The following is an 18,819-nucleotide window of genomic DNA, read 5'->3' on the forward strand; positions in this document are numbered from 1 at the left end:
ACTCAGTTACCCCAAGATTGCCGTTTTTCAATTTTATTGGTGGAATACCTCGGCTAAGATTTTGAAACATCACTGTTCCACTGGGGTATACTTTGATAGTTCTGGTATAAAACTGTATTAGCTGCAGTATTCTAGAAAGAGTTACAATAGAATTAATGATAGCATGTAATTATGACCTTGAACGTATCATTCGGAGTTTACTCTGATGGTTCGTTGAGAGTTGAGGCACAAGGAAATCAAATGCTACATTCCGTATGTTTGATTTCATTCACGGCTTAAGGGAGAAGGGATTGGAATTGAGACCCGAGACGCTCTCCAGAGTCGCTGCGCAGTGAGTGGGAAGCTGGCCTGTCAGCGTGGGCTGGAGTCACGTCCATCCCATGCTGAGAGAACGGCATCATTGCTAATTGAAACAGTAGAGATGATTACTAAGGCTGTAGCTTGAGAAGCAATATATACCAACACCAGAGGGGAAAGGGCTATTTATTTAGGCAAGTTCACCATCAAATCACTGGACAGAATAAACAACTCATGGAGAAAATCAACGCTTATTACAATCCAAAGGGAACCCATGGTAATTCGCTGATTTCTCTAGGCACTCTCAACGTGATGTGGAGTAAAACTCCCCTAAACATTTTCTACCGGATGAGCAGCTATGATCGTGAAAAATCCCTCTTTTTGTTCTTGTGGTTGATACCTCTTTCCATGGTTTTCTGAATTATATTTAAGCATGGTACAGTGTATCTGATGTTAGCAAGCACCCAATTTAGCATTAATTTCTCTGGCTGGAAATATGAGCCATATGTTTATGTTAGTAAGAGCAACAGTACGCATTTGATCCTTTCTGAGGAGACTGATATATTTTCATCTCAAAGAGGGAGTTCTGAGAGTTTGTATTCCTTTTTTGGGGGGGGGGGGGGGCGTTTGTATTCATTTTTGAAGCATCAGCAGCTTTCAGTACAGAGGCCACACAAGTTTTCTGATCTTATTTTATTTAATTTCTCTACTGGTCTGACTCTGATTAGAGGTTCAAATGAAATTGGGATTCTTCTATGCCTTGATTATGTTAAAGTATTTCTGTCTCTCTCCCGGCACAGTGGTAAAACTGCAAGTAAATTAATTGTTACAAAGTTGCAGCAGGAGTAGCGGCTACTATTCTTTGAGGTGGCTGTATTACTAGGTTTCCAGATGGCTGAGATGTTTTCTTTAAGATCCTCAACCCCGCTCCATAAAAGCATTTTCACAAGGGTACAGAAATCTAACTGAGCAGCGCATCTTTCCAAGCCCGTTGGCGTGCACACAAACAGCCTTGATTTGGGGAGCCAGCAGGGGGCACGTAAAACAAAATGAGGGGGGGGAATAAAAAGGTTGCACATAGAGTAATTTTAATCCATTCCATTTTTAAATACCACAATAAATTTAATTTTCACAATAAATTAAATAGCCATATTCAGTTTACAAAATAGAATTACTTAGTGTGAAACCAGTATTTACAACAATATACAGTATGTACATGACATTTCTCTTTGTGGACGTAGGACATGGAAGTGAAAGGACTTAACTTTCAAATGTGTGATTGACATGCCACGTGTGACAGACACCATGGTCTCTACGAGAAAACAATAGTGCAAAATCACCACAGGAACTTTGGAACAGTGTCAAGTTTATGAGACAAGACATTCTTTGACATAATAAGAAAATAGTATTTTCTGTTTTCATGGCACCAGTTCAGTCTCTGAATTAAAGAGCCAGCTTTCCCTTAGAAAAGAAGGCATGACTGGATCCTCTACCTCCTGAAGCTTCACAGCCATTGGTGCGTTTTCACACATAATCTTTTGGCTTAAATCTATGAAAATGGCGGGCGACAAATTCTGACTCAAAGGAAGACTAACTCTCTGAGGATAGCTGAAGTCACTTTCCCCCAATACCACCATCTTTTCTTTTCGTCAATAGCTCAATTTCGTTAATAGCTTTTCTTTTCGTCAATAGCAACTACTCAGACGGCAAACTGTTTTGTTTTGTTTTTTGTCAATTTTCAATAGAAAAAGAATTGATCTTATATTTGGTCACACACTGCGTATGTACAAGTATACATGGAAAAATGACTCGGATAGCTGTGTCTAAGAAAAGTGCATATTTTTAATCTAGGGGAGACATTGTGAGTCTCCAGCCACAACACATAGTGTTATATGACTTATTATTTTAGGGCCAGTTCAATGTCCTCCCAGTGATCTGGTAAAATTTTTGATTGAAAGGGTGAAAAAATTTGCGCAATTTGGTAATGACAGAGGGGTCCACCTCTGGATGAATGCGTCCCTTGCTGCCCGCCAGGCACTTATTAAAGATAATGTTAAATCGCAAGCAGTAAAACCCTCTGGTAGCATTGAAATATAAATTGTATTGACTTATCCTCGGGGGAAGATTTAGGAACTTCTCCACAAGCTGAAGTTCTGGCAGAGGTTCCGTGATGAGGCGATCTCCGTCCACAATGTGAAATTGCTCAATCGGAAAGTATTTTAACCACCTTTCCAGATGTTTGGTGTAGATGCTGGTTCTTACCGCCTTGTATTTTGTGTTCACTTCGCAGGTATTTGGGTCTATTGCCAGCTTCTCAAACTTGTAGTAAGTTTTATTCTTCCTCTCCTTCCCCTCTAGCACCTGAGTGTAATCAGAAATAGCTCTTGTGGTTGGCTCCCTGACAATGATCAACAACTTGATGGATGAGTTCATTTTGTAAATCCTTTCCGGAACCTCCTCCGTGATAAAATATGCTGGGCTCTTTTCAATTGTGATTTGCTGCGGGTAGGAAAAAGGCATCTTTTTCCTATACCACTCAATTCCCTTGGCATAATTCTCATCATTGTCAAAGAAGTGGATTTCTTGAGAGGCTTTGACCACCGCTGGATGGAGGTTCAGCATCTCAAGCAGGGCCCTTGTGCCTCCTTTCCTCACCCCAATGATAATGGCCTTGGGGAGCTGCTGGACCAGGTCATGAAGGCGAACTTGCTCCTTGGAAGTATTGCCCTTCCGGAACTCGTGCAGCAGGCCCCGCTTAAACTGCAGGGCGCGGAGAGGGAATTCGGCCTGGCTGCGGGCTCCGAATCGTCCTTCGATGGGGCAAATGGGTTGTAGCCTGAAAGCAACAGAAAGAGGCTCTTAGAAGCTCATTGCAACTAACTTGTCACTTTTCTGCTTCCCTAGTCAGAGTAGGACTTTAAATGCATAAATAACACTACTGGTTCCCAGCCCGCTGCAATCCATAATGAACATATGTTTGGGAAATTTTATTTTAAGCAACCCTGTATTAAATGGAGCACACATAATTGATGGGATTATTTTTATTAGTGCTCCTTAAAATTTTTATTCACCAAGCACTTAATTGACTACAGCGTGTACTTATGTTCACAGTACAGGACAGACAAGCGACACCAGCCATACTAATAGCCTTTTCACAGCCCACGAGTTAGCATCATTTAGAAAACGTGAGAGGCAGGAGATTATAATCTTCAGCTGCGAGGCGGAAGGGTGGCTAGGAAGCCGCGTCTTTTGGGTTTCATGTGGTATTATTTTCTTGCAGCTCAGCAGCGTTCATGTGGCTCTTAAAAATCCCTGAGATGTAATCTGGATAGAGGTCCCAGGCTCTGCCCGTGGCTATTTGTATCATCAACCTGCAAAAATCCAATCCTGGCATTTGCTGAGCTTTTTCATTCTATGAGAATTTCTGCCGTTGGCCTTGGGGACAGCTAGACAAGTACTATATTTCTTCTGCTTCTCTTTCTCTTTCTATCTAAAGGGGTCAAGATTATGTTTCTGCTTTGCTGAATGTAGGAACAAACCCCATGCCATCAGCAACTGCTATCTATCACCTACCCCCTCGCCCCCCTGCCCTGGACCAGAAATCAACAAGACTTTGGCAGGGCAGGAAGCCTCAGGTCCTCACTGCCAAACCCATGTAAATTATGGCGCTCAAGCTCGTGAAGGAAGGAATGCAATGGATGGAACCAGAAAGGAGGATTTCCACTTCAACATTGCCCTAAATAATGAACAACCACCACTGCTTTTTACAGAGAGAAAGCTGTGGTAACGATCATAATGATACCAGACTAGAGTCCCGGCTTGATTTGGCATGGCCAATAAATATGGGTGGCAAATTGAGTTTCCTTTTGGGTAACAGTCTGGAATCTAGCTGAAACTCATTATAACATCCCTGAGTTTATCTGAGAAGGCATTTTAGCCTTCTTGTTAAAGGGTATAGTATTAGTCAGGATGGCTGTTAAGCCAATCCTCCAACTGAAGCTTCTAGTTACCCTAATTATTTGGAGTCTATGTTCCCCTCTCTGTGGCAATGAGGCTGTCTCTTGCTTTTCCCAAGAGACCCTATTATACCGTTCTTATCTTCTCTGATGTTTATAATTAAAGGGAGAAGAGAAAACCTTCACCAACACATTCCGAAGAATTGAGGGAAAAGGGTTTGGCCTGTCCAAACATCTGTCATAATGCGTATGGAAAATTACACTCACATATTATTTGTGATGTTTGTCTTTTCTGATTTTAGAAACAACCCATGCTCATTGTAGAAAACGTGAAAATATGGAATATGACAAAAATAATGGGGTGTGCTACATTACATATTTTAGGGAAGCGTGAATTTTGTGTTTATAGATTCGTTAACAGGATTGATACGCTAGAGTTCTAAATGGAAGATATGAAAGTAGCAACACATACAACGATATTTTTTATTGTCACATTGACTGGGATATTGCAAATTCATCTTTTAGCTCGTCTTGGGTTCTGGTTCAAAATTAAGCCCTAATTCCCTAAGGCATCCATTGAATGTAATGGATGGACTTCTCGCCTGCGCATCCAAAATGAGGCTTGTGCCTTCCTTGGGAGAAATGAAGAGACAGTCAATCCACGCCTTTTCTGTAAGGACTTAATTCTCTTGCGGAACTCTGGCTGAGAGGCTGAAACAGGGCCATTTTCCTTCTTTCCTCCTGTCCTCTTTCTATCTTCCACCTTGGGAGCTCATACCCTGCAGAACAGTTGCTTTTTTGACTTCCTGACTCACAATAGGAGACAATATATTATTTCCCTTTCCTGAAGAGTAGGTTCTGTGCATGGGCCTCAGACATGGGAAAAACATGGAATCTTAGGACCAGGAGGAGCAGGAGTATTGGAGCTCAGCCTCCCTCCCGAAGAGCAGGGTCCTCAGTTACTAAAGGATAGGCCTAAGTAAGTGCGTGTCAATTTTAGGCATCATCTGTTCAAACTCTCAAATGAGAGGTTTCGGGAAAGCCCACCAAACAGTTCAATTCCTTGTAAAAGCTACCCCATTGGAGACTAGAGACCAAGTTAAAAACGAAAAAGTCATCAACTAAGTAACTAATATGTTAATGATCATTGGATCAATTGCTCAATAAAAGGAAAATGATTGGAAGCTAACTAAAGGTATTGAAAGATCTGGACATAAAAATTCCAGTAGGGACCTAGGACAATGGTGCCCACCTCCAAGCTTTTCACTAATAACTAAGTACTACTCTAGAAAACTACTCGAAGTCAGTGATAAGCCTGGATACTACCGTTTCTCATAGTCAGCAAACCACTGGGTGGGAAGTTTACTTAGGAATTTTGAATTGAAAAGCATCAGAGGGGTTCACTTTACCCAAACTGACACTGGCTGAAGGAAAATAAAAACCACTGCAACATTATTTGTTAAATAACCAATTGATAAGCTCTAAGAGATTAGAAAAGGAGAACTGTAAGGAAGGTAGTTTTAAGTGTGGCTGCATTTTCATGAAAAATGGGAATTGAATTCCTCAGTCTTTCCGGTGCAAGACTTGATTTTAAAGGGCAAAGAAGGAAACTTTGCGTTCCAGAAATTAACTTCTCTGTCCTTTCCAATCATACCAAATGTGGGACAGTCCAGAGCCACTCAATGTCAAGCCAGCTGATATTGCTGGGACTTCTGTAAGACTAGTATCATCTCTCAACTGTTTGCTTATTTACAGCCAAAATGCTACCTCTGTAAATTTCCTCTCCATGGATTTTCCATTGTTTTCTGGGCAATTACTCTGAGCGACAGCCTCCTCATCTGATACTTTCAGCTCCTTGAAACCAGACCTAATTAACATGGTCAAAACTCCCCAAGCCTACAGCCATCTTTCCAAGGCAATGGATTCCAAACTTGATGAGCTACTTTACAGGCTCATACATAATCTTAACTCTTGCGGTAGCACACTAATTGCTCACTCATAAATTTCAAAATGAAGATAAATAAATACAACATCACCATTTTGCTATGGCTAGAGGTCAACAACCAGATGCACACAGACCACACTGAGCTCTCGTAAATGACATTTTTACTGCTTTATCCCTTCTCTGAAAACAAATGTCAACGCACAGAGAATACAAATGGATCTTGACGAACACCTTGGCTTGAGCAACTTGGATCTCTTTTTTTCAAAGGCTCAATAAATCAAAATCAATACTGCAGAAAAGCGTGTTTCTTGGGAATTTTGAGAGAGGAAAACAAATGGATGGATTTAAGATTATGTCCTAGGGAAGTGTAAATCAAGAGACACTTGAAGTCACATGGGCATGAGTATGTGTTTAATTACCTACCTATCCAAGCTCCCAACTCTGGCGACTAGATACAGGAGACTCCCAACGGCAAGGCTTCCCAGCACCAGGAGCTTCTGTCTCAGCCACGCCTGCTGTTTGAATAGCATGGCCCTCCATCAACCTTCAGGACTTCTGCAGCCTGAGAGACAAGGGATAGAAGGGGACTCATCAGCAGTCATCTCTAATAGGCTCTGTGGATTGTCACAAAGCCTTGGAGGGGTGGGAGTACAGGCTGTATGGGAAGTGATGCTTCATGAAGAAAAGATCCCATACCAACCTTAACTATGTTCATGATATAACAGGTATTTCCCAAAACTTGTCTTCCTTTTCCTGGCCCATGTTATAAGAGCAAATACTAAACTAGGGGGAAGAGGGGCACCTGGGTGGCTCAGTTGGCTGAGCGACCGACTTCGGCTCAGGTCATGATCTCGCAGTCTGTGAGTTCAACCCCCACGTCAGGCTGTGTGCCGATCGGTCAGAGACTGGAGCCTCTCCAGATTCTGTGTCTCCCTCGCTCTACCCCTCCCCCACGCATGCTCTGTCTGTGGAATGTAGTGCATGATCTGGTGAGGAGGCTGGAGGAAGGAATCCCAAAAGAGGGAGATAAGAGCCATATTCATCCAACACACAGTGAATAAATATTTATGGAACATGTCCTACGTGCTATATTGTGTACCAGGTGCTAAAGAGATAGTGGGCAACATGGGAGTCTATGGTCTAGTGGCGAAGAGAGATATTGACTAGCAAACGTAGGATTCACATATATTCACAGACGGTAATAACAAAGGAACAGGATCCGCTGAGAGAGAATAACAGGAGGAACCTATTCAGTCTTTGCTGAAGAAGTGACAGTTGACCTGACACCTGAGGATGAGAAGCAAGGAGGACAGGGCAACGGCAGAGGAACCAGCACGCACGAAAATAGTGCGGAGGAAAAATGCTTGGCCAGTTTGAGAAGCGAAGGAAGGCTGGCCTGGATGGACACAGGAGCTGAGGGTGGGGAGAGAAAGGGCTGAGGACAAAAGCAGAGAGGAGGCAGTAAGAAGGGTCTTTGCAGGGACTCGATGAGCCTGTGGTTACCACTTCGAACATCTTTCCTTGTGTGTAGGTAAGACGGGGAAGAGAAGGGAAAGAGGTAGTTCAGGTAATTCTCAGATAAACCCTATCTGAGTACAGCAGTGGGCTAGACCTGCTCACTGACGTACAAGAAGAAAAGGCGCTGAGCCCAGAATCTATCTGCTTTGCTCTCTAGGCAGGGGGTTCTCTATCGGGAGCTTGCAGGAACTTTAGGAAATGCACACCTGCTACCACCTTCAGAGATTCCATTTTAATGGGTCTGAATTAATCTTGCATCATGTGTGTGTGTGTGTGTGTGTGTGTGTGTGTGTGTGTTTTACAGTGGAGTGAATGACACACAAAACTTAGTCATTTTTTACTGTCTTGTTTTCCTCTTCAGATACGAAGTTTAGAAAACTCTCTCCTTAATTTCTTCCTGCTTTGCCTTCTGAGGCACAGGATGCCTCCCTTATTTCTTAACATCTGGGGATATTCTCCTTGCGCATTTCCTATGGCCCATATAGTCTGATTATTCTTCCTCACCCAAGTTATTCTGCCCTCCCGTTTTTGGTTATTTGCTGACCCAGTCCAATCTTTTCTTGGAAGTGCGGGCCCCTCCTTCCGAGGTTCCAGCTTGGAGACTCAGCTTCCGTCCGTGTTATTATTACTCCCCAGCAGCAGCCTCTGTGCCCTTCAGGCCAGCGTCCTTGCTGCCTCTCATCCCTCTTCGCTCTCATCTCTCTGCTTTTGTCAGCTTCCTCACTGGCCTGGAATGGCTTTCCTACATTTCCTCCAAGACTCTCAGATCCTGTGAATACCTTCCCGCGGAGGGTGATCCTGGTGGATGCGGATTTTGGAGGAGGAAATCCCAATATACTGCCCATTAGTGAGGAGGAGTGGGTCAGGCCCATCGTGTCGGTAAGTATGGGAACAGAGGGTAACTGCTGGGCTTAGAGCTAACACGGGAGAGACATTTGCGTGTAGGGGGAGTAAGGCTGTGGAGCTACGTCACGGCTGCACTCTGCTCAAGGTTGGCAGGCAGGAAAGAAAAGGACTGAGGAATAATGGAGGCCGCTGAGGAATTAGCCCAAGATTCAGGAGAATCCCACAACGAAGCTCTCAAGCTCTCTACAGCAATGCATGTGCCATCTGGTAAACAGTAGGTTATGAAACCAGACTGAGTAGGAGCCACAATTTTTTCTACGGCCACTGAGGATCTTTCATTCTCAAAGGCTCCAATACTCCACCTATAGACCCTCCTTTTATGATAAGTCCAGGTGTTACCATGGAAGTTTTGCTCCGTGGGATAAGCTGTTCCGGCCAGTGCAGCTTATGTCTGAGATGCCTTAAATAGACCCCCTGGGGGTTTCTCTCTCTTTGGGAAACCTCATTCTTTTTTTTTTTTTTTTTTAATTTTTTTTTTTTTTAATCTTTAACGTTTATTTATTTTTGAGACAGAGAGAGACAGAGCATGAACAGGGGAGGGGCAGAGAGAGAGGGAGACACAGAATCTGAAACAGGCTCCAGGCTCTGAGCTATCAGCACAGAGTCCGACGCGGGGCTCGAACTCACGGACCGTGAGATCATGACCTGAGCCGAAGTTGGATACTTAACCCACCAAGCCACCCAGGCGCCCCGGGAAACCTCATTCTTGACACATTTGTTGACACTGCCTCCTCTACTTGTGGCAGGCCCATTACACGCCCTCAAGTCTACTAGGGTGCTGAGGAGAACTAAAATTCTTATTCGAGCGCTCGGCTAATATGAATGAGTCATCCATGATGCAGTGCAAAGACCACTGGATTGGGAGTCAAAGACCCCCGAGTAACACTTTGGTTTAGTTTGATAACTGAAACTCTCTGGGTTTGGGTATCCTCATCTGTACGATGAAGATAATGATGTCTGTCTCACGGGGTTGTGATGACATGAGCCTTCAGTAAGATAACGCGGGATAGAACTTAATGAATGTCCGGGCACTTGACAAAAATGAAGCATAACGAATACCTTCGGGAGATTGATGTAGTTGTTCTTACAATTTTAAGGAAGAAGAGAATGCAGTGAGTGCAGTTCTCATTAATAGTATAATTGGATTGTGGAAAATGTAAGCCTATTTCTAATATAAATAACTTTCAATGGAAATTACTGTGAAATATGAGAATGGTAACACTATATTCGCTCCTCAAAGCAAGATGGCAAAGCAAAGAATTACCAAAAAGAGAGACAAAAAATGAACTCTTACTGTGTTAGGCTGAAATCTCTTGGAATTTTTGAGAAATGCGGAAGCCAGATCAGTAGTTCTGAATAAGTGTCTCCAGGACACGGGAAGTGAAATCGCATTTTGTTCTGTAATCAGTCTCAGACTATATATAAACTAAGAGACAGTACCCTAGCATCCCCTGAATCAACCCTGCTCAGGGAACCAAAGGTACTTGGTGAATTTAACATTCGAGATGCCTCTTTGGTTTCCATCATGAAGTGGTTCAGGGTCTGCCTGAGTCTTAAAAGCTGGGAGTTGTTGTTCTTGGTCTGAGGATTCAAACCAAAGAGAAGCCACACCATCTAAAGTTTTACCAAAAACAGTATTAAACTGGGAAGAAGGTTAAATTATCCAAAGTTCCTTCTTTTGGCTAGGCCAACTTTAATGGATATTTTAAAAATCTTACATCACAGCAGTCATACTGGTAATAGGCAAGGTATATAACATTTTTTTAAGGTTTATTATTTCTTTTTATGTATAGAAAAAGGTTAAAGACCTATAGTGACACAGAAGGCCCCCTTCATCTCCAGTTTTTAATCTCTCAGTGTTTTTCATTTGGTGTGCCAAGAACGGCACAATTATAGTTTCTCCAGACTGCTAAAGCTTTAATAGACACGGTATCTTAGCTGAACAAAGCAGAGTAGCTAAAGAACAGAGTACATGGCCAGAAACGACAACTTGTATAGACATCTGGCTGTTTCTTCAAAGCAGCACTAAGCAAAGAAAAGAAATGATTCCCAAGCTGAAACAAAGAAATAAGGGAACTCAGAAATAATAATAATAAAGATATGTTCAAGCGCTGCTCAAAAGCTTGTAGACATGGTTACCACAAGCCCCCGGTAGCAGTAAAAACAGTAACAGAAACAATAGCAGCGAAGTTCATTAAAAACAACCAAACTCACAGAGCAGAATTATTCCAAGGAAAGCATAACTGTCTCCTGAGCATTAGCTCATTTAGTAACAGCCTTATGAAGCGGACGGGAACTACATTTATTGAGCATATGCTCTCTGTTACTTTCTCCCACATTTATCATCTCATGTTGTACAACGGCACTGTGAAGTATTATCTATTTTATTTTTTCTGATGGAAGCCGAAGAGCAGAGAGATGAGCAGATTATTTACCCAAGGGCATGGAGCTGGTAAATGCAAAAGGAGAATTTAAATGCAGAATTATCTGACCCCAAAGAATGTGGCCCCTTGATTGCAATGCCACTCATAGAACTCTGGATGCTCACCTGGGAGACTCTTAATAAATACTTGTTCATTGATTGATGAGAGCAGACAAAACCACTTAACTCCACCCAAATTACCTGCCATTGAACTTGAAGTGGAAGATGGGGAGGTGAAAAAAAGTAAAAGAGGAAAAGAGTTTCCATGGAGGGGCAGGCAACAGGGGCATTTGGGATGGTGGGATGGTTTGTACCTGATAAAACAAAGAAAAAATATTAGTAAGCGATGATAATGATGATGAAAATGAAAGGTGCTGTTCTTACAGAAAAGTAATGTTTTCAATACTTTACAAAGTGGTTTTCATATTCACTGTATCATTTCTTTTTCTTTTCTTCTGCTGGTTTTTTTTTTTTTTTTGGTTGCTATATTACTTACAACTTTTTTTTATTCCCTTATAGTCCGTTTAGGTTTTTTTTTTTTTTTTTTTTTTTTGCATTGATGGAGAAGTGAGGTCATTTCTAACGTATAATGCCCTTCATTGATTATTTATTTTAAAATATGTACATGTATGTATTTCTGGTATAATTAACATACAGTGTTATATTAGTTACAGGTGTACAATATAGTGATTCAACGATTCCATACATTTCTCAGTGCTCATCCTGAAAAGTGTACTCTTTTTTTAAAAAATTTTTTTAATGTTTTTTTATTTTTGAGAGAGACAGAAAGAGAGAGAGTGCGCACGGATGAGCAGGGGAGGGGCAGAGAGGGAGACACAGAATCCAAAACAGGTTCCAGGCTCCGAGCTGTCAGCACAGAACCCGACATGGGGCCTGAACCCACGGACTGCGAGATCATGACCTGAGCCAAAGTCAGATGCCCAACCAACTGGGCCACCCAGGCACCCCCTGATATGTGTACTCTTAAAACCCTTTACCTATTTCACCCACTTCCCCCTACCCCACCTCTCCTCTGGTAACCATCAGTCTGCTCTCTATATTTAAGAATCTGGTTTTTTTATTTGACTCTTTGTTTCTTTATTTTGTTTCTTAAGTTCCACATATGAGTGAACTTATATGGTATTTATCTTTCTCTGACTTAGTATTATAGCCTCTAGATCTATCCATGTTGCACATGGCAATAATTCATTCTTTTTTTATGGATAATATTCCATTGTGTATCTACACCACATCTTTTTTTTTTTAAGCTTATTAATTTTTGAGAGAGAGAGACAGACAGACAGAACACGAGTGTGGGAGGAGCAGAGAAAGAGGGAGGGAGACACAGAATCTGAAGCAGGCTCCAGGCTCCGAGCTGTCAGCACAGAGCCGGACGTGGGGCTTGAACTCACCAACCACAGGATCATGACCTGAGCCGAAGTTGGAGGCTTAACCAACTGAGCCACCCAGGCGACCCTATGCCACATCTTTTTTTTAAAAAATGTTTATTTATTTTGAGAGAGAGGGCGTGTGCAAGAGCAGGGGAGGAGCAAAATGAGAGGGAGAGAGAGAAAGCCCAAGCAAGCTGCATGCTCAGTGGAGAGCCCAAAGCCGGGCTTGATCTCACAACCGGGAGATCATGACGTGAGCCAAAAGCAAGAGTTGGCTGCTTAACTGAATGAGCCACCCAGGCACTCCAAAACCAGGCAAGTTCAAACTAACCTGCTACTCACCTGCTATGTGATCATGGGTAAATCATTTAACCTCCCAGATCTTTTTTTTTTTTTTTTTTTTTCCCACCCAAGAAACAAAGGGCTTTCAAGGGATGAGTTCAGACCTTCTGGGTCTAAAGTTCTCTCAACCTAAGGGATTCCACCAGAAGACCACTAAATGAGTGTTCTTATAATGACAGATTAATGTCTGAGGAAGTAAAGACAATTGCAGCGTGGGGAAGTTAGTGCCTGAGGTAAATCTCAATTTTTCTTATCACCCCCCAGTTTTAAACAGTTGGACCCCCTTCAAGATGGCTCTATCACATTACATTGCCGATCACCATGAACACCAATCCTCTCGTTCTAAGACACGAAATTTCTTTGGAAAGAAACAGACACTTCAGAAAGATTCTGCTGATTAGCTTTCAATTTGCCCAGCTGTCAGAGAACCCATAGGAATCACATTTTGAAAAAAATTAACCAAGGGCAGCTGAGGAAAATTGTCATAAAGAATTCGCTTTTCTCCTATTATAATGATCACATAAGAGAGCTGTAACGACAAAGAAACAAATGAAGAGGGGCGCAAGAACAAGGGCATGGAAAGGAGCGTTCTGCACGTGTCAAGTCGAATGTGGAGACAGGGTGTAGATTAAGAGGAAAATGGACACCATTTGTTAGTAGATTAGGCAGAAAATGTATCAGTCAGGATGCTCATAATTGCTCTATCAAATGGCTGAGGAAGCTATTTAGCTCTTTGTTTCTTCAGTTAACCATGAAGGGTCAATGTTAGAAATGAAAAGGAAAAAAGTTGATAAATTATACAGAACTGTAGAGCTTATGACTGTGCTGTGCTTAGCACTTACGCTCCTGGGAAATACTGCAGGAGTGGCGTTGAGCAAATTCCAAATTTTCAAATGGGTTCTCCATTTCTCCCCTCCATTCAGCTTTTGATATCATGCATACATAATTTATCACACACAGCTACCATTATTGTGTTAGCTTGAGTAGTCCTCTGGCTCTCTGTCTGCAGGAAGATACTCATTGTGCATTTGTAATTATCGAACTTAAAAAGGAGCCAGTTAATTCTGCTTCTGTTCAGGGGTCTCATTTAGTAGGATGATGTCTTAAGGAAAGAGATGGGAACTGAATTTTATTTTGGCATAGAATTCCAATTAGTCTTAATCTCAGTATCTCGTTGCTATATGTAACTAATGTTTATAGAAGAAGGGTGTTTTTCCCACTAAAGTTTCTTTTGGCTTCATTAAATGGTTGTTGGAGTTTAATAAATCGTCCTGTTGGCGAGTTTAGAAGTAGAATCTTTCCTTCTCTAATCTTGTGTTTATATAGGAAAGTGTAAGTGGGAGAGGTGACAAGTATACAGGTGACAAGTATACAGGTATTTTAAGTTAATATACATCGTCCAAGCAGGTCATTCCAGTACTTTAGGCTCATGCTGTTAAAGAGGTCAAGTTAACTGGATAAGCTCTGCCTTGTATAGCCAAAGTCAATTTTATAGTATATTAGTTCTACTTGTCACACCCAGTAAAATCAAGTGTAATATTCTGTACCCGACAGAAAGTCAGTTTCCAAATCTTATTTCCTTTCTCACAAATGTCTTGTTTTTGGTGAGGATCAAAGAAATAATGTACATAAAATGTCTTTTAGTGCCATAACTAAATTAAAATATGGTGGTATTTATATCATTAATTTTTATTTGATTGGAGTGCTGATTAAACGTTCTCTGCAGTGACTTTTCCTCTCTTTTAATCTCCATAATACTGAGCTATATATTTCTTTTATAATGACTGAAAATGATACTGATTTAACATTAAACATTAAAAAATTTTTTTTTAATGTTTATTTATTTTTGAGAGAGAGAGAGAGAGAGAGAGACAGAGCACAAGTGGGGGAGGGACAGAGAGAGGGAGACACAGAATCCAAAGCAGGCTCCAGGCTCCGAGCTGTCAGCACAGAGCCTGACGCGGGGCTCGAACTCACGGACCGTGAGATCAATGACCTGAGCTGAAGTCGGACGCGCAACCTACTGAGCCACCCAGGCGCCCCGGTACCCACTTTATTGAGACATAATTCACATACCATGCAACCCACGCATGTAAAAGTATACATTCAATGGATTTTAGCATACTCAGAGTTGTGCAACCACCACTTGTCAATTGTAGAACATGTTTCCCACCCTGGAAAGAAACACTGTCCTGGAGTGGCCCCCACCTCCCCTGCATCCCCATCTCTCCCCTTAGCCCTAGGCAACCACGGATCCACTTTTTGCCTCACTCTGCCTTCTTGCATCTCATTTTCCTTTTGCCAGAAGTACAATTTCCTCCCATTCCGAAAACACAGGTTGTGACATTTCGTATCGAAGGCGGAAATATTTTCCTCAATTTTTTTTTCTTCCCAGAGGGAAAAAGAGGTCGTACTTCTTTCTTTTCGCGGTTTTCTCCATGAAGATGATCTAATTTCTGAAGGATTTGTTAGCTGTTGAGCCCACGCGTGACTTGAAACTTAGTTTAAAAGAATACAGTACTAAAATGTTCTCTTCCAAAATTCGTCCTTTTTCAAAACAGGTTTTAGGATGTTTTGTCTTCAGTAAAGAGCTCTTGAGCTAGTAATCACCTCCAGAACAAAAGAACACAGGCGCTGGTAAAGCAGTCAGCACCAGGAGGCACCAGGGCCATGTGCTCCGATGTTATCATAAAGCTCGCGTTTATGGAGTGGTGTTAAAGAACAAAATTGGACGCTAGCTAACGGTGGTAAAGACAGATTTTATTCAGTGCTATTACTGCAGCAGGGGAGACACCTCAGTATAGACCTGAACTCCACTCTGATTGGTAGAGGTGACTGGGAGTTTAAAGGGGGGGATGAGGGAGTGGGGACGGAAGGGCCCTAGCAGAGTCAGGAAAGTGAAAAATTACGGAGTGGGAAGGGGTTGGTCACTTTGACGAAGCCATCTGGGTTTGTTAATTGGTGCTTTTACCGGGAGGCAAAACAAGCTTCTTCTATCTTCAGGACAGGAGGTAGTTTTGCAAATGGGAACAAGGCACCCAGCATACTCACCCCAGGGACTGAGAGGCACAAGGGTGAGAGCTATCCCTCTCTGAAGGTCTGCATTTCTGGGTCCTTAAGGAGACAGGTGTGGGTGGTAGATGTATATCTCAAAGGGTCAAGAGAAAGTCTTTATAATGATAAGTTTTCTAAAGTAACTGCTTTAAGAGGGAGTTCATGGGCACATGGCAGGTTTGGGCAGGAATAAACAGTAAATTCCACTGACAGCCCCGAGATGTTGCGGGCAGGCAATTTTAGGAGGGCTGGGGTCACCTTAGGCATATGGCCTTAGGCTGCCAGAAGCCTTGCTAGAGTTTGTGCAAGTCTTTTAGTGTGTGTGTGTGTGTGTGTGTGTGTGTGTGTGTGTGTGTTTGTGGTGGAGGGGATGGGAGTGGAGGGTAGACCAAGTCATTAGTGCTGTGTGTCTGCAATTCTTACAGACTAAGGTTGAGGCCTCAATGACAAGAGGGCTCCAGGGAACCTGACTGGAGTTTAGTCAAGGAGAGAGTCTTTGTCCATGCCTACATGTGGTAGGTAATGGGTCACGTGCTAAGCACTTGTATGAATCCTATGGATTTTTTGATTACCAAATCAACACAAAAGTTTCAAAATTCTCTCAGATAATCATTAAGAGTAACAGTGGTGGACATTACATATTGGGCACTTAGTATCCAGTCACACTAAGTTAATATTTAAGTATTAAGTACTTAACCTACATGATCGCTTTTAATGGCTCTGTGAAGTTGGTTAGTGTCATACTCATTTGCCATTTAAAGAAATTTGCCTGGGGCGCCTGGGTGGCTTAGTTGGTTAAGGAACTGACTTCGGCTCAGGTCATGATCTCACGGTTTGTGGGTTCAAGCCCTGCGTTGGGCCCTGTGCTGATAGCTCAGAGCCTGGAGCCTGCTTCAGATTCTGTGTCTCCCTCTCTCTCTGCCCCTCCCCAACTTGTGCTCTGTCTCTCTCTCAAAAATAAATAAACATAAAAAAAAAAAAAAAAAAGAAACTTGACCAAGTGGCAGAGGCAAGAATCTTGTTTCTAAGCCTGGGCTCTTAACAGCTATATTATTTTAGTTTCAGCTTGATTATCATCTTAGCCTGAATTTTCCCCTTACTAATTAGAGACAGTTTTATTATTGTTATTGTTTATACAATAAACATTTGGATCATTACCTTTCATTTGAAATAGAATTGCCTTTAGGAAAAGTCTTTAGGTGAAAATTCACTGGCTTTGTGTTTAAATACGAACATCTTTTTTCATGCTTATTTTTACAAGGAAGACTGGGTATAGAATTCAAGGGAGGTGGTTATTCTCTTGAAGTACGTTCTATTAAATATATTAATACCGCTGTCTTCAGTTTCCATTGGTGCTGATTCAAAATTGACAATCAAGCTGTTCTTTTTTAAAATTTTTTAAAAATGTTTTTATTTATTTTTGAGAGAGAGAGAGACAGCATGAGTGGGGAAAGAGGCAGAGAGAAAGAGAGAGACGCAGGCTCCAGGCTCTGAGCTGTCAGCACAGAGTCTGACACGGGGATCGAACTCATGACTGTGAGATCATGACCTGAGCCGAAGTTGGACACTTAACCAACTTTTCACTCTGCTTTTAAGATCTTCGCTTTCACTTTGGTGATCTGTAGCTTTACTGTAGGTCTTAGTGTAGAAGAAACCTTTTCATTTATCCTAATTGGGATTTACTAGGTTTCCTGGTTCTCAGAATTCGTAAATTTCAATAAATTTGGAAAAAAAAATAGGAATCGTTATCACATTGAGTATTCCTCTTTTATGTTATTTCTACTACCTTCTGAAACTCTTGATAAGATTTATGTTAAACCCTCTCATTCTATTCTCTATAACTCTTAACTTATATTTTATATTTTCTACCCGTTTGGACAGAATTCTAGTTCATTTCTTTTTCGTTTTTCTTTTCTAGTTCATTTCTTAAGATCTATCTCCCAGTTCACTATCTTCACTGTATCTAATCTTTTGGATAGTACATTCACTGCATTTTAAATTTCAATGATTGCATATTACTTTCTAGAATCTAATATTGTTCAAGTAGGGTTGGTTATTTTTTATGGTCTCATGTTCCCTGCTCTTATTTCCAAGCTTTTGGTAGATTTCATTAAACATAGCTATGTTATACTCTGTGTCGACAATCTCATTATCTGAGACCTTTGGGTTTGTTGTTTTACTCATAATGTCTTATTTCCTTGTTTGTTCTGTGATTTTCATTCTGGGTTGTTCATTTTCCAAGGAATTTTATTTTTTGGTACTCTTTGAAGCCGGGGTTGAGGTTGAGTTTTCCGAAGGAATTACAAATTTGCTTCTGCAGTTGCCAGAGGGCATGGTCCTCTGGGATCCTGCCTGGGGATTTTGGGACCACACATGTAGGATGAACTAGAACCCCACACTCCAGAGAGAACCGGTTTGTGATTGTCAATCTTCAGGGAGTTCTGTCCTTTTACACTGTGCCAAAATTGATTTCCTTGTGGAATATTCGGGCTTACTTCTAATTCATTCTTACAATGGCAGTACAATCCTCTAGAATACTATTTTTATGACTGTCTTGCTTTAGGCTCCTTGCACTGATCACTTCCTGTGATTTTTCTCACAGCTGAGCCTGCAAAACCATCAAAGTGGAAGAAAAAGGATTCTAGAGTTGGCAGAAATTCTCAGAGTAATCCTCACTTTGGAACTCACTCGCCAATCAGGTTTCCCAATTTTATCTCACTCTGGGGCTCTGGTCCTTCCTTACTTTCAAGTAGCCGTATAGATATAATTATACACTTACAGGATAGACATATCCTTTAGCTATCTCAGCATACATTTTAGTTATTTCAGTAGCAAGTGTGATACAGAGTATCTGTTTGACCATCCTGTCAGAAATGAAAGTGTCTTTTATTTTATTCCTTTTCCCTTAAACTCACATACAGTTTTAGCCCACCTACTTAATCACCCAGCCAGGAGAAAATCAGTCCCTTCACAGACATTCACAGAAAT

General features: G+C 41.6%; 1 protein-coding gene across 2 annotated transcripts in view; it reads right to left on the reverse strand.

Moving 5' to 3' along the window:
• Nucleotides 1–910: 910 nt before the first annotated feature.
• Nucleotides 911–18,819, reverse strand: part of HS3ST5 (heparan sulfate-glucosamine 3-sulfotransferase 5) — a 155,253-nt gene continuing 137,344 nt past the window's right edge. For both annotated transcript variants that reach the window (XM_045499331.1, XM_045499330.1), the window contains exons 3-4: nt 6,622–6,760; nt 911–3,133 (exon numbers count right to left, since the gene is read on the reverse strand). In XM_045499331.1, coding sequence (XP_045355287.1) covers nt 2,203–3,133; nt 6,622–6,728 — 1,038 coding nt within the window. In that variant the 5' untranslated portion in view covers nt 6,729–6,760 and the 3' untranslated portion in view covers nt 911–2,202. The remainder of the gene's footprint in view (nt 3,134–6,621; nt 6,761–18,819) is intronic.

Source organism: Leopardus geoffroyi, chromosome B2 (assembly GCF_018350155.1).
Source record: "Leopardus geoffroyi isolate Oge1 chromosome B2, O.geoffroyi_Oge1_pat1.0, whole genome shotgun sequence".
NCBI classification, from domain to species: Eukaryota; Metazoa; Chordata; class Mammalia; order Carnivora; family Felidae; genus Leopardus; species Leopardus geoffroyi.